Below are 14,229 nucleotides of genomic sequence, written 5' to 3' on the forward strand. Positions count from 1 at the left end.
GCTATAGAGAAAAGTCCTTCAGCCCTCTTGTAGTGCCATCAAGCCCCAGTGCCTCCTTCTCATCGTCACCCAGTAGCCCCAGTGCCTGCCTCCTAGTAGGCGCATTCGCATCAAAGTACGGCTGCTCCGCGAGGGAAGTCACACGGGTGCCGTGACGCGGGTGCTTGCCCTCGTAATCCCAGCTGGCGTTGTGAATGGTGATCCTGTAAAATAGTCAGCTCATACTTTTCAAAATCATTCTTGTCAACCATCAACTAACCTGTTGTCCCAAAGGGCACTAGTGTTCGGCGTCCACTTGAACCGCACCTGGATATCCACATTCTGCTCGTACACATCAAACAGATATCCCAAAATCACATCACTCTCCGCCTTGTCCAGCCCGACGATGCGGTCTGTCATCGCGCGGTTCACCCACAGTGCTTTCCACCCCGTCGCGGGGTGCACCCTGACAAGCGGGTGTGCGCGCTCAATGTGCTTTGGCCCGGCCTCCTGGTTGTCGCGGTCGAGATATGCGTGCGCGGACTGGTACACGGCGTAGCGGCCATCGATGATCTTGCGGAAGTCGGGCGACAACTTCTCATACGCAGCGTATCCGCTCGCCCAGAGCGTATCGCCACCGATGGGCGGGACGGTATCGTTGTGCAGATGCGTGACGCCCGCGGGCTGGCGCTCGTGGACGAGGTCGGTGTGCCAGCGGGAGGCGCCGCCCGGGTTGCGGAAGTTGGCCGGGCGCTCAGTGGCCCATAGGGCCGGCCAGATGACGGAGGCGCCGAGGACGCCGGGGACTTGCGGGACTTGTGGCTGAGTTGGGGAATTTTTGTCAGCAAACATGGATATAGGAACACCGAAATGGCTTCGCAACGACTAACATGAACTTCGACCTCTCCGAACCATTCACCGAGTTCTTTCTGCTGCTGAGGTGAGAGGTCCTGGTCTCTGAAGAAGACAACGCTGCGCTCGGCGATCAAGAGCGCGAGCTCATCCTTTTGCTCAGGGGTGAGGTCCTTGAGTTGCAGACCCTCGATTTCGGTACCGATATGCGTCGTCAAGTCAGTGACCTTCGTCGCGGCACCAAGCAGGTTCTTCTTGGACTTGTCGGCACGAGCGCCAGCGTCGACGTATTCACGCTCCTTGTTGCGGATGTTGATGGCATCCTGCAGGAAGAGGGGTCTTGAGGGGCGGTACGGGTAGCCGTTGGAGAGGTCCACGCCGGCCTTGGTCAACCTTGCCTTTGCGGGCTCGGGGAGGCCGAGGGTGTCCTTCCGGGGCTCCGCCACATCGGTGATGGCTGGATCAATGGGGGCGGGAACCATGATTGTGGTTTTCCGCGTGGGGTTTTGAGGAGATCTCAATTCGGACGGGAAACGATTTGGATATAGATGTTGTTTAATCTGTTGGCAAGATGATGGAATCTTGGCAGAGAAGGAACGAGCTGCTATCATAAATGTCCTTCAAAGCTGCAACTGCCTTCCTTTAAATCGAACACACAACGTTACGTATGTCCCAACCATCCCTCCAATGACACGATTACCATATACAAGCATCACAGCGCCAGCAAATGCTCACCAATCGAGCTATGATTACCAATAATCGCCGGGTTGACGGCCATTTAGACGACTTATCTATGGCTCAATCTGCATCAACTGTGACGAATCCAGGGACCTCTGTGCAAGATCGAACCACTCGAGTCACGGATCTCGGGAAACGACTCACGAGCCAAATCCTTTGGCGCAGCACGCCATACAAACCAACCAACAGTATGTTCTCTGCAACACCGAGATGCAACACTCCCCGAGATGGTGTTGTGAAATAACGGCAACGACGAGTGAGGGGCGTCCCTCTCAGCTGCCCCCCGCGCGGCCGAATTAGACGTTGGGGATATGTCGCGGATCCGGGGTTGTCAGCTTGCCGCGCAAGTGGGGGTTGCGCGATACAAGGGGCCGATTGTGTGCTTGTGGACCAACGGCAGGCCAGGCCCTTTGTGACGAGATCGCCAGCGCCCAACTCAGCATTTGGATGGGCTTCGGAAGCTAAATAGGCGTGGGCTAACCCGTCTTGTTTGACGAGATGCTGTCAGCTTGGGTGGTCGCCTTGTCCCCGCTCCGTTGGAGCTATCCTTTGGACTTGTTAGAGATTCTCCAAGAAACCAAGGTGCCAGGCGGCGATCTCCCGACCTCCAAGGCTGGGCCACTTGTGCTTAGTCTTGGTGCCTCATAGAATAGCCAAATTGGCACCTGGGGAAGCAAGAGAGGCGACGATGGTTCTTGAAGGCCAGAATTCCTTCACACAGATCCACGAGAAACCGCTACAATGAACCATATTTTGCCTTGAACAATCCCATCCCGCGTTATCTTCGCGGGATGTTGTCGGATGTTGCCCGCCACGGGTGCCAAACGGCAGCAGCACGCCATCGTATCCAGAATCATCGTCAGCGGGAAAAGCCAGTTTTTGGTCTTGCCGCCGCGAACTTGTCCGATGTTGCCCCGATAAGACCCCTACATCGAAAGAAAATTCACATCCGATGGGATGTTGGTTTGCATGTATAAAGCGCGATGCGCTTGCTGTCAATGTGGTACTTGGTCCAGACTACTGTCGATCCTGACGAGCATCGTGCATTGTCTTTGATTCAATCGTCGTTGCCTCGGCTCCGGAGCCCATTCGTTCACAATGGCAGTCATCGAGGTCAACGAGAAGACGGCTGCCGTCGACTCGCCACGGAGCAAGTCCCCGACCTCCGTCGATGCAGACTCCGCCGCGGGGCATCTCGTCGAGGAGAAGCCCAAACTCACTTGGAAGTCGTATGTCTGGGATACCCTGGACAAGTCCCCCGAGGAGCGCAAGTTCATGTTCAAGCTCGATGCCATCATCCTCACCATGGCGTCGCTCGGGTACTTCATCAAGAACCTGGATCAGATCAACATCAACAACGCCTTCGTGTCTGGTATGAAGGAGGACATGCAGCTTTTCGGTAATGAACTGAACTACATGCAAACTTGTTGGACTGTTGGATATGTTCTTGGGGAAATTCCAAGGTCAGTTGCCTATACTTTAAATCGTGGACATCTGGTGTCTGAGAGATGTGGCTAACACGAAAGCACAGCAATCTGCTCCTTACCCGTGTCCGCCCCTCAATCTGGATTCCCGCTTGCGAAACAACTTGGGCTGTCCTCACCATCCTCATGATCAAATGCACCAGCACAACCCAGCTCTACGTCCTCCGTTTCTTCATCGGCCTCGCCGAGAGCACGTTCTATCCCGGCATGCAGTACATCATCGGCTCTTGGTACCGTAAAGACGAACTAGCCAAGCGATCCTGCATCTTTCACGCCAGCGGTAGCATAGGTAGGCCAAGATTTCCCTCCAGCTCTCACTTGTACTTCTGGAAGGTAATCATGCTCATCTCTTCTCCAGGGTCCATGTTCAGCGGCTATCTCATGGCAGCCGTCTACAACCTCGACGGCGTCCACGGCTGGAAGGGGTGGCAATGGCTCTTCATCGTCGACACCGTCATCTCGCTCCCCATCGCCCTCGCCGGCTTCTTCCTCCTCCCGGACGTCCCCGAGATCGCCAAGGCGTGGTACCTCAGCGCCGACGACATCGCTCTCGCCCAAAAACGGATGCAGCTCGAGGGCCGCGCTAACCGCCAACCCTTTACGAAAGAAAAGCTTAAGAAAATCTTCACCAGCTGGCACCTATACACTCTCACGGCGCTATACATCTTCTTCAACAACGGCTGCGGTCTCCTCGGCCAGCCGGGCTTCCAGCTCTGGCTCAAGGGCGCGGGTTACAGCGTTAAGGAGGTCAATACATACCCGACCATCACATCCGCCATCGTGGTCGTCACGACGCTGATTTACGCGTGGTCTTCCGACACGGTGTTCAAGGGCGCGCGGTGGCCGCCGATTGTGTTCTCGGGTCTGGTGCAGATTGTCATCTACTCGAGTCTCACGGCGTGGGATATCCCGATCGCGTGGAAGTGGGGGTGCTTCCTTTTGGCAGGTTTTGGGGGCGGTATCAGCGGATTGACATTTGCGTGGGCGCATGAGATCTGTAAGGATGACAATGAAGAGCGCGCGCTGGTGACGGGATCGATGAACCAGATGGCCTACGTGTTCCAAGCATGGCTGCCGCTGCTCATCTGGCAGCAGGTGCAGGCGCCGCAGTACCCGAGCGGATACCCCACGATGGTGGCACTAAGTGTCGGGCTCATTGGGATGTCGTTCTTGATTCGGTATCTTCATCGGAGGGAGCTGGGAAAGCAAGTATTGGCGGTTGCGGCTTGAGATTGGTCTGAGTTATCATACGACAAGACGCTGCAGTAGCAAAAGATCGAAGTGCAGATTGTTTGAGCGACGTAAGAGGGGATCGTTCGATGATCCAGTAGAACAAATTTGAAAAACCTATAAATTGCTTGGCCTAGATCTCTCTAATGCGAAAGGGTTATAAAACTATGGGTATATATGTAGACATATCTAAAAAGGACAGGTTTCTCTCTCAGCGGAGGCTTCTTCAGAGTGGTGCTCGCAGCCTCGAGTTGACCCGCGGAGGTCTACGCGGTGGTGGTACGCCCGTCAGAGGGCTGTCGTGATAGCAGGGCGCCTGGACGCGGGCTGTTGAGCGGAGGGTGCTTAGCATGAATCAGCTTAAGGCTATATTCCACGACCTTACCAGACATACCTTCAGTAAATCAAGACCGAGCCTGGCTTCTTGCCGATGTTGCGCTTCGAAGGCTTGTGGCTTTTCCAGGGCTCTTCGCCCCAAGCCTCGTGGTTTGGAGGGAAGCCAGCAAGCTGGTATTGCACACCACCATTGACCGCCAACCCATAATTTGCTTTGTCATAGTTCTTGTTCTTGGTCGAAGTTCCGAGTTTTCTGCCGTTCAACGGCCTCCATGAAACGATCTGTTCATATTTGATACCCCCTAAGGCCGCCCATTCGCATTCTTCGTCGAATTCGCTGTACTTGCCAAGAGTCCCAACAGTATCGATCAGGTTCGGAGTAACATGGATCTTGTAAACGTAGGCGGAAGGCTTCCCGTACACAAAGACAGCCGCCACGGACTCGCTGGAACTGGTTGAGACGTATCCGTCTTCATCCCGGCTCCCGATGCTATGGGTACCCTTCATGTGGTTGAAGAGGCTTGTGTCTTGGGTTTGAAGCCCAAAGTTTGCTTGACCCTTGGGGAGAAACCCCCCAAGCATTTTAATCTCCTCGGGCGACCTGGTATCGCCACGATAGACGTGGAACACTAGCAGAGGTGCTCCATAGCAAAGAAGACACCACAAATGGGCACCCAAAAAGAAGAGAAGAAGTGGGCGTTGTCTAAACATTCGGCCGATGAGGATCAACACAGTGTAGCCGAGTGATCAAGTCGAGAGTGAGTAAAAGCTAGGAGGCTGCTAAAAGAGAGAAAGGAGTATAGCAAAAAAAAATCCGACGAGTATCCGTAGTAAAGGTGTGATGAGAAAATCAGGATAAGCAACAAAAATCAATCAAAAAGCGACGTTTAGATATGGCCGGCTACGATGTGATATGCATATTTATGTAAGCGAGATCTTTGCTTGCATTGTTTGCAATTTTGTTTAATCACCTCTTAAGGAGGTGCGGGAAAAAAGCAGAAAAAGTTTAATTTCCAGCATAACTAGGCCCAGTCTTTGAGGTACCTCACTTCCATACAGTTTCCCTTTTTGTATTGTTCTGGAAACAGCCCAAAGAATAGTCTGTCATAATTTCCATAAACTCCCAGGGCGGCCTGTGTCTGAATGCGGACCGCAGCTTCCATTGCGTCGCTTTTTCATCGTTGGAATGAACAGGCTCGTGTCAATGGCACATTGCGCGTAGCCCGACAGCGGTGTCACCGAACTTACGTGCGGGCCTTTTCGGTGATGCCGTAATTATTCAATGGGATCACCGAGCTTTCGATGTCAGCCACTGCAAGTCTCAAACTTTTCGCACACGGGGCCTAACCGTGTTTTGTTGTGGTTCGCTAACAAAGCTAAGAGCTAGCGAAGAAGGCCAGCATCCTTAAGCCTGGCGAAAGCGTTCTGTAAGTGAAATCAATTGCGTCTTGCTATTCGGGTAGTGTGAGAAATCTATCCGGGCAGTACTCATCCGTTCTAACGATCAATCGCATAACTTCAACACCGCGCACAAATGAAGCCATCGCGGCAATCGTTAGGCGCGCGTAATTCACCTCTTCTTGCCGTTCTAGCAGGGTTAAAAGGAAAAAAAGCCATTCGATGAAGATTTAACCTATAATCAGCGACTTCTCCGTTCACTAGGCCATGTACGCAAGCTTGTCCTATGGATCTGTACTTTTTCGTTGGAGCTAGAGTCCCGCTAGTATCGTCGCCATCTATGAGTGGCCGTGCTACGTATAACACAGAGCCTCCGACCAGGAAAACGATCACATCACCACGTGTGGTCGTGTTTGGAACAAGACTTATCGAACCACCTGAGGTGACTGTGAATCTTCGTGATAGAGTAAACAGACTTGTGAGGGCTATCAGGTTCCAATCGGAATCCGTAACTCTATCAATAACATCGTCTGCAGGACGGTCTTCTCCTTTTGGGTTGGCCAGAAGGAGGGTGCTTGACAGCGCTTTCTTGGTAGTCTCACCAGTAAGTCCGTAGACCTGAGGGAGGTCGTCTAGGAGTCGCGTCCAACCCCTTAATATGTAAAGCATTTTTCCGAAGACTGTGACGCCGACTGCCTCTTCGGGTTCCACTGCCGGAATGCGTGAAACCCTTCGATGGTGGCACCGAATACATCCAGGCGCCCCTCAATTGAATCAATCGAGCAGGGATACATTTTGTTAGAAAAGCAAAGTTCATGAGAGGCGTCGTATTTTCTCTGTTCCGTGTGCCATTGTAGTTTGAACTTTGGCCGCAGTTTCCCTCCAAAGCGTGGTAGTCAACCAGGACGTGAGTTCGTGTCCTTGATTACTGACAGGAGGTCTCATTTCCGGAGAGTGGCTTGTTCGTGTCAGACCCCGATAGTGAGTTGTTATAGTCCGCAGGATCTCTACCAGTCAGGATATCTAGGCTTTGGTTTCGGAGAAGGTGTGCCCGTACAGCATCCATATGAACATCCTGGGCAGGCCGTTGTTGATTGGGCAAAATATCTCCTCGCATGATGTCGCAACAGATCCCAAGCAGACTGTAAATTCTATCGGAACGAGTATTGCGACGCCGACGCCGATGCAGGACGGCACGGTCTCGAACTGTAACAAGTTCTACAAGGTCGCCAGTGGCGACGGTTGTTGGGCGATCGCTGATTCTAACGGAATCGCCCTAGATGACTTTTACTCGTGGAATCCTGCAGTTGAAACCAACTACACCAGGTCGCTGGCAGATGTATTCGTGTGCGTTGGTTTGGCAGCGTCTCCGACGAATCCGACTGCTGCCACAACCACCGCTGCTGGGGTTTCGACACCGACTCCGATCCAGCATGGCATGACTGCAACTCCTTGGTATCAAATATTTCTCAATCTGCACCCCACCTCTTCTGAATGCCCAATCTTATCAACTCTTCTCGTGTGGCGAAAGACCGCTCGAATCTGGGCTCGAATACGTCCCTCACCGTGCCCACGCCTTTCAAAACCGTACGCATGCGCGGATCATCCGGATAAGGGTTTTCACCGCCGTCGTAAAGAAACTTCATGACCTCTTCATTCATGTGGATTCCTCGTCCGGGCAATGTAAGCTTCTTATCATCTCGGATGATGACCTGGGGCTTCACGGATCGGCTTCGCCATCCGAGGTCATCCTGGATACGGAAAAGTACGCTTCTGTATCCGCCACTATGTCTCACGAACCACAGAAAGCTAAGTCGGCGGTCAGAAGTTGCCTCAAGCGACCGTTGCGAAAGGCAGCATAGTTCTGTTCGGCGTGCATGCCCACCATAACGCTAAGCTTGAGCATCGAGAACCAGGTTTCCGCACTAGAGCAGCGAGGGTTTTGTACTCTTCACATGGCTCTTGCGTTGAGAAAATCTCACATGTAAGTCCCGAATTGATCTGGTTGCCATCAATGACCACCTCTGGGACGGTTGCGTACTCTTGCTGGGCGTGAAGATGAGTAACAATACGGAAGCCGCACCATTTATCCTTGATCGCTTCATCTGCCCAGCTTTCGCAGGGGATTCTGGCCCCGAGTGGCGGCGTGGTCCAGCTGCGAGGAAGGGGGTAATTGAAGCCGTATGGGAATGCGCGGATCATAGGCGTAGGATACTGAGGGAAGAAGAGGATACCATGAGCAGCAGGCGTGATTGTAACTCTCCGTAGATTGGGAAACCGTTTCTCGGCCAGAGCCTATTTAAAGGCAGCACTGTCAGCCGCAGTAGCGAGAACCTCTTCCTGATCACGGACCAATCGTCCATAGTATTCGTAAGCTACGTCGAGAGGGAGCTGGGCAGCAAGCTGTTGTGCGGTTTCAACGTGCTGCGGCAGTGTTTCGACGTCCCTTCCTCGCCATTTTCGCAGATAGTCCATGTTCTCCCGACATGCTGTAACGAACCACAAGGGAACTCCGTCCGGCACAGGCGTATCCTCGGAATCCGAGCCTGCAGCGTCATATCCGTATCCACTGCGGTAACCCGATTCCTCCTCCAGGGAAACCATGAAGCGTGCATCGTCCCAGACAATCTCACGAACGTCATGGCGAAACGTCTCGTGATTTGCAATATTCCTGAAGACTTGGATATTGTGGTTGCTTGCTGACATAAAAACACGCTTAAAGCTGAGGTGAGGGGTGGCGACTTTGGAAAACCGTCTGGAAGCTAAGCGCAATTTCTTGAGGTCGGAATTGGGCAGATGCGCGAAGATGGCCCCGGAAAGCGCTATTGGAAGCCCAGCAAGGAATTCCACGATGGTGCCCGGTTTGGCCGGGATTGAGTCTTGGTGAGGAGTTGCCATTCAGGGTTACAGTACCTACATAGAGACCCTCCAAGTTTGACAGCTAACATTGAGATTTCTCATATTGGTAGGACCTAAATCACTGTGAGTACGACGGTTTCAAGGCAAAGGGGGAGATCATATCAGTTCATGCAGTTTCCCCGTGCCATTTACGACGCATGATCGCATCTCTACCTGGATCACACTTGCATAAACATGGACCAATCAGCAGATCCACCAGGCTGCCACGGCCGATGACATCGCGAAGTGTGCACGGACCACCTTCAATGCGCCACAGCAAACAAATTTCGTTCATTCTCTCCCTACACATCAACCGCCCGCACTCATAATTATCCATCTCACAACGACGTCGCCCCACAGACATTGTCTCGCAACTTTCGGTGGCATAAGACGCGCACTCTTAAAGATGAGCAGGATTCCCACAGTAGCAACCGTCGTCCGCGGCGCCAGCGTCAACATCGTGCTCAAGGCCGACCAGCCCACGGGCCGCACCGTCTCGGGAACCGTCCAGGATGTCTTGACCCGTGGCAACCACCCGCGCGGGATCAAGGTGCGCCTCTCCGACGGCCGCGTGGGCCGCGTACAGTCGCATGCAGGAGCCCAATCAGCCGGAGCATCATCTGCCGCCCAGCAGCAGGACTTGTCCGGCGAAGCTGGGCCCGCCTTCGGAGACAGGCGAGGACCGCGGGGCCGGCAGGGCAGGCGGCAGGAGCAGGAGGCCGAGTTGCCGTCGGCGCAGGTCGGACTTGATGCGTACATTCGGCCGGCGAAGCAAAAGAAAGGTGGCCGTGGAGGGGCTGCGCATGCTGCTGCTGCTCCGGAGAACGAGGATACGGCAGCGGCTGCGCCCTCCGAGGTCGTCACCTGTCCTGTGTGCGGCACGTTTGAAGGGGATGCAGCCGCGGTGGAGCATCACGTCGCCAGCCATTTCGACTGAGAAGTCTCATTTGCCTCTGCCTTGCACGCCTGGTGGTGACGCTGTTAGCTTGGGTGCCACAGTCTCACCTAACGACAAGCACTCCAAGGCTGGTGCCTACTGAAGGCAACCACGAAGGACATGTGAACAGCCTCAACAGCATTCGACACAACTTTCACAATGACGCGGAGTGACAACAACGGGCTCTTAAAAGGACAACCTTGTATTCGCCGGAGGGGATCTGTATTCCCCAGGTCTGGCATTCGCTGCCGCGCTAGTAGCTACGGCTATGCTCACAACCAGCACCACTTTCTACCACCTAGGATGCAACGCCGTCGTCAAACTATTTCGCCAGCGACTACAGTCTATATCTAAACCCAGCAGTCTTCCAGTCGGTTACGTCCTCATAATCCTCCGGACGCAGCTCCACCCGGTCAACCATGTCCGCGACGTCATTCGCGTTGCCATCAGCCTGCATCACCTTCCCGCCACCAACAGCACCAGCTCCTCCAGCGCTGCCCTCGAAGCCCTCCTCCCTCGTGCGCTTGGCGTTGATCCACTGCAGATAGAACCGCAGGCAGAGGGCAAGCACCACCACGAACGAGTAGCAGATCATGATGGTCCGGAAGGCGGTGTTGTAGTGCGGCTCCTCGCTGGCCTTGAAGAACTGCGGCCCGGCGATGTTGCCCGCGCAGTACGCCAGAAACAGCAGCGCCGACATGGTCATCTTCTTGGTCACGCCGCGGTAGTTGGCCTGCACTAGTGACATCGCAAGCGGCATCGCCGCCGGGCCAGGCGAGAGGAGGAAGTACGCAAACAGCTGGACGCCGTTGCTCACGTGCTCGCGCGAGTAGATGATGGCCGCGCCCGTAATGCAGGGGAGCACAATGAGTGCGATGAGGATGCAGTTCATCTTGCGGAAGCGGCCGGCGACCCAGCCCGTGCCGGCAATCATGCCCGCCGAGAGGAGCGAGTAGGGGATGTTGATCAGCGTCGACTGCAGACTCGTGAAGCCGAAGGACTTGATGACGAGGTTGGCAAAGTTCTGCGTGCCGCCGTTGGGGATCTGCGAGATCAGCTCGAGGCCGAAGATGAGCCACGTCTTGGGATCGATAAGGCACTCGCGCATCTGGTCCCACTTCCAGTGCGTCTTCTCCGTGCGCCCGGTGCCCGCGATAACAACGCGGTCGCCGGCGTACTGCCGCTCCTCGGGCGTCAAGAAGCGCGCCGAGGAGATGGTATCGGGCAGCCACAGCCACAGCACGAACGCCCAGACGAAGGTGACGACGCCGAGGATGATGTACATCCAGCGCCAGGGGCCGATCTTGTCGTCGATGTGGCCGACGCCGAAGGCGAGCAGCGAGGCGACGAGGCCGCCGACCGAGTTGCCGGCGAACCAGATGCCGGTGCGGGTCGGGATCTCGTCGCGGGTGTACCAGGTGGAGGTGAGGAACATGAAGGCCGGGGTGATGGTGGCCTCGGCGACGCCGAGGAGGAAGCGCACGGTGAGCAGGCCGCCGTAGTTCTTGCAGGCGGCGGTGACGGCGACGACGGCGCCCCAGAAGAAAGTGTTGGCGGTCATGTACTTCGCGACCGGGAGGCGGGCGATGAGTAGCGTCGTGGGGTACGTCCAGGCGAAGTAGCCAAAGTAGAAGATGCTCGAGACCCAGCTGTAGTTCTGGCCTTTCAGGTGCTATCGCGGCGCATCAGCAAACATGCTCATTTCATCACTTCTCACCCATCTTGGCCAGGACGTCTTCAGGAAAAGTGGCAACTACTCACAGTATCATCTCTCAACCCAAACACACTCGCGCTCGACAGGATAGTCTTGTCCATAAAGTTGAGCATGTACGTGACGAAAAGCAGCGGAATGACCGTGCGGTCAATCTTCCACAGAATCTTCTTCGCCATCGCGGTGTCGATATGCTGCTGCTGTTGCTGCTGGTCCACGCCCTGCGGCGCATCATCCGGAGTCGAGCCCATCTCGTTGTCAGCTTCGAGCAACCTCGTTCTCTCGTGAGCGTCGTCTGCGCGGTGCGGTCGCGAGCTGGATGCTTCCCCCGCCCGAGGTGCAGCCGCCGCCCTTTTGAAGAGCCCGGCCATTCAGCGAAGAACCGGTCGCACGCGCGGTTACCGGGGGGGGTTGCTGCTTGCCTGTTCTTCCCGCGGCGAGAGGGAAAAATCAGGATGAGGGGCCTTATCTGCGGTCTCGTCTGCCGATGGCCGATGATCTCCGACGCGAACCACGCGGTCGCTGTGACCCGACCAACCACCACCGCGAACCGGAGGGGCGGAGCAGGGCCGCGGGGCGGGAGATAAGCAAGCGACTGGATGCCAGAGACGAGCACCGCTAGACTCCGCTGTATAGAGCACTACCCCCGACGAGGAAAAGGAAAAAGTCGTTCCACTCTAGGGTCGGTGAATATCCGAACCGAGGATGCGACGTTACCACACTGCATACGGCTTGGAGATGAAAGAGGCAGACGTTGAATGGACCTGACAGGCCGGCAAAAAGAAACAGAGAGCCGCTTTGATACCGGCTGGGCGGTTATGGTTGGCTGATGGAGGCTTTGGGGAATAAGACGGGCCCCAGAAAATTAAGTGTTATCGGATCCTTCGTGTTTTTGGGATCTCCACATTGCTGCGAACATCGGCCATCAAGACTCCATCAAGGCTCATTTGATTCGCGACTCTTTCGATGTTTGATTTGCAAAGGGTCTTCAACCAACCACTTACGAGATGGATATTTGTGATGTTCCATTCACATCACCCGAGAATTCGGTCGAGGCGTTCGAGTTTTCGTGGAAAGAAGGCGATGAACCAGTTAGAAGAAAGAGAACGAGAGACGGTGGGACTCTGAAGAGTGACATCCCGCAATACATTAGACGATAGCCGACAGGGGCAATTTAAGACGTCGGGACCTGTCCGACATAACGGAGCTGCACGTCAATCGCCATAGTCCAATCGGCCAACTTCAGTCTCACATGAAGGCGAACATCTGAAGCTTCATCACAGCAACTCAGAAATCACAGCCAGTTTTCTACTCCCAGATCAAACTCACCGCCACCTCCTTCCGACTCCTCTTGGCCCAAAATGAACGGCCTCGAAATCTCCCCCTTCATCGCCTCCCTCCCCAAGGTCGAGCTCCACATCCACATCGAAGGCACCCTCCTCCCCTCCCTGCGCTGGAAACTCGCCCACCGCAACAACATCCCCCTGCCCTACGCCACTTACGAAGACCTCCTCGCCTCCTACACCGTCTTCTTCAACCACCGCCCCGAGATCAACGGCCGCGTCCCCGGCATCCCCACCTTCCTCGAGGCCTACTTCGCCGGCTGCGAGGTCCTCCACACTGAGGATGACTTTTACGAAATGTCCATGGACTACCTCCGCCGCTGCGCCGAGATGAACGTGCGCTACGTCGAGCCCTTCTTCGACATCCAGGCGCACACGCGCCGCGGCGTGCCCGCGGCCGACGTGCTGAACGGATACCTGCGCGCCCAGCGCGACGGCGAGCGCGAGCTCGGCGTGCGGTCGAACTGGATCTTCTGCTTCATTCGCGACGAGAGTGTGCAGGATGGACTGGATGCGTACGAGGTCGCGCGGCCGTGGGCGGCGGGGAACGTGGAGGGCGGCAAGGGGCTTTTCCATGCTGTTGGACTGGCGAGCAACGCGTTTGAGAGGCCGCCGATGCTGTTTGAGGAGGGGTACGCGAGAGCAAGGGCGGATGGCCTGCATGTTACGATGCACTGCGACTTTGGACAGAAGGATACACACGAGCATGTGCGGGAGGCCGTTTTCGAGGTTTGTGGCGGCAAGGGTGCGGAGAGGATTGATCACGGGCTGGACGTGGCGGACCGGGAGGAGCTGATTCAAGGTGTGTTGGAGAGAGGGATCGGGTTGACGCTGTGTCCGCATGCGTATCACCGTAGGACGCCGACAGAAGTGTTGTTTCCCAAGATCCGGGCGCTGTGGGAGCGTGGGGTGAAGTTTTGTGTGAACAGCGATGATCCGGTGTACATGCATGACGTGTGGGTTGATGGGAACCTGCAAAAGGTGTATACGTACTGTGAGATGAGTAAGAAGGACATGGTGCAGTTGGTCAGGAATGGAGTTGATATGTGTTGGGCAAGTGACGAGATCAAGAAAGAGCTGTACAGGGAGCTTGATGAGGTTGATGTTCAAGAGTAAAGAATTGGTTAGTGATAGGAAGAAAAAAAAGGATTTATGTCAAGACCAATTCTTGACTGATGCCTTCAGAATCGGACATGTCAATGTTGAATCATAACTCCATGGGAATAGACTCATTAGCTCGTTGAACTATACTGACAGTCAAGATTTGTTCTGCTGCTGGGATTTGGGAGCAAATAACTGCTGATTCCAAGCGGACAAACCGAT

General features: G+C 55.0%; 7 protein-coding genes across 7 annotated transcripts; 3 read left to right on the forward strand and 4 right to left on the reverse strand.

Moving 5' to 3' along the window:
- Nucleotide 1: 1 nt before the first annotated feature.
- CGCA056_v008148 (putative alpha-ketoglutarate-dependent sulfonate dioxygenase) lies at nucleotides 2-1,313 on the reverse strand (the record flags this gene model as incomplete). The annotated part of the gene is made up of 3 exons (XM_037323396.1): nucleotides 2-203; nucleotides 260-801; nucleotides 870-1,313. 3 exons carry the CDS (start codon nucleotides 1,311-1,313, stop codon nucleotides 2-4), a joined length of 1,188 nt encoding a protein of 395 aa, XP_037178636.1.
- Nucleotides 1,314-2,667: 1,354 nt separating this feature from the next.
- On the forward strand, nucleotides 2,668-4,283 carry CGCA056_v008149 (Pantothenate transporter liz1; the record flags this gene model as incomplete). The annotated part of the gene is made up of 3 exons (XM_037323397.1): nucleotides 2,668-3,032; nucleotides 3,101-3,342; nucleotides 3,412-4,283. 3 exons carry the CDS (start codon nucleotides 2,668-2,670, stop codon nucleotides 4,281-4,283), a joined length of 1,479 nt encoding a protein of 492 aa, XP_037178637.1.
- A 396-nt stretch (nucleotides 4,284-4,679) lies between these two features.
- ctxA-6 (Cholera enterotoxin subunit A) lies at nucleotides 4,680-5,201 on the reverse strand (the record flags this gene model as incomplete). Its single annotated transcript, XM_037323398.1, has 1 exon — nucleotides 4,680-5,201. The coding sequence occupies one exon, from the start codon at nucleotides 5,199-5,201 to the stop codon at nucleotides 4,680-4,682; it is 522 nt and encodes a 173-aa protein (XP_037177894.1).
- A 2,708-nt stretch (nucleotides 5,202-7,909) lies between these two features.
- On the reverse strand, nucleotides 7,910-8,915 carry CGCA056_v008151 (uncharacterized protein; the record flags this gene model as incomplete). Its single annotated transcript, XM_037323399.1, has 3 exons — nucleotides 7,910-7,914; nucleotides 8,000-8,312; nucleotides 8,370-8,915. 3 exons carry the CDS (start codon nucleotides 8,913-8,915, stop codon nucleotides 7,910-7,912), a joined length of 864 nt encoding a protein of 287 aa, XP_037177893.1.
- Nucleotides 8,916-9,321: 406 nt separating this feature from the next.
- Nucleotides 9,322-9,852, forward strand: ywbE (Uncharacterized protein; the record flags this gene model as incomplete). Its single annotated transcript, XM_037323400.1, has 1 exon — nucleotides 9,322-9,852. One exon carries the CDS (start codon nucleotides 9,322-9,324, stop codon nucleotides 9,850-9,852), a length of 531 nt encoding a protein of 176 aa, XP_037177896.1.
- Nucleotides 9,853-10,189: 337 nt separating this feature from the next.
- Nucleotides 10,190-11,814, reverse strand: CGCA056_v008153 (putative transporter; the record flags this gene model as incomplete). Its single annotated transcript, XM_037323401.1, has 2 exons — nucleotides 10,190-11,524; nucleotides 11,614-11,814. The coding sequence occupies 2 exons, from the start codon at nucleotides 11,812-11,814 to the stop codon at nucleotides 10,190-10,192; spliced, it is 1,536 nt and encodes a 511-aa protein (XP_037177895.1).
- A 1,110-nt stretch (nucleotides 11,815-12,924) lies between these two features.
- CGCA056_v008154 (putative deaminase) lies at nucleotides 12,925-14,022 on the forward strand (the record flags this gene model as incomplete). Its single annotated transcript, XM_037323402.1, has 1 exon — nucleotides 12,925-14,022. One exon carries the CDS (start codon nucleotides 12,925-12,927, stop codon nucleotides 14,020-14,022), a length of 1,098 nt encoding a protein of 365 aa, XP_037177898.1.
- Nucleotides 14,023-14,229: the final 207 nt, after the last annotated feature.

The sequence above is a fragment of the Colletotrichum aenigma genome (genome assembly GCF_013390185.1).
Source record: "Colletotrichum aenigma strain Cg56 chromosome Unknown KSG_Cg56_contig05, whole genome shotgun sequence".
NCBI classification, from domain to species: Eukaryota; Fungi; Ascomycota; class Sordariomycetes; order Glomerellales; family Glomerellaceae; genus Colletotrichum; species Colletotrichum aenigma.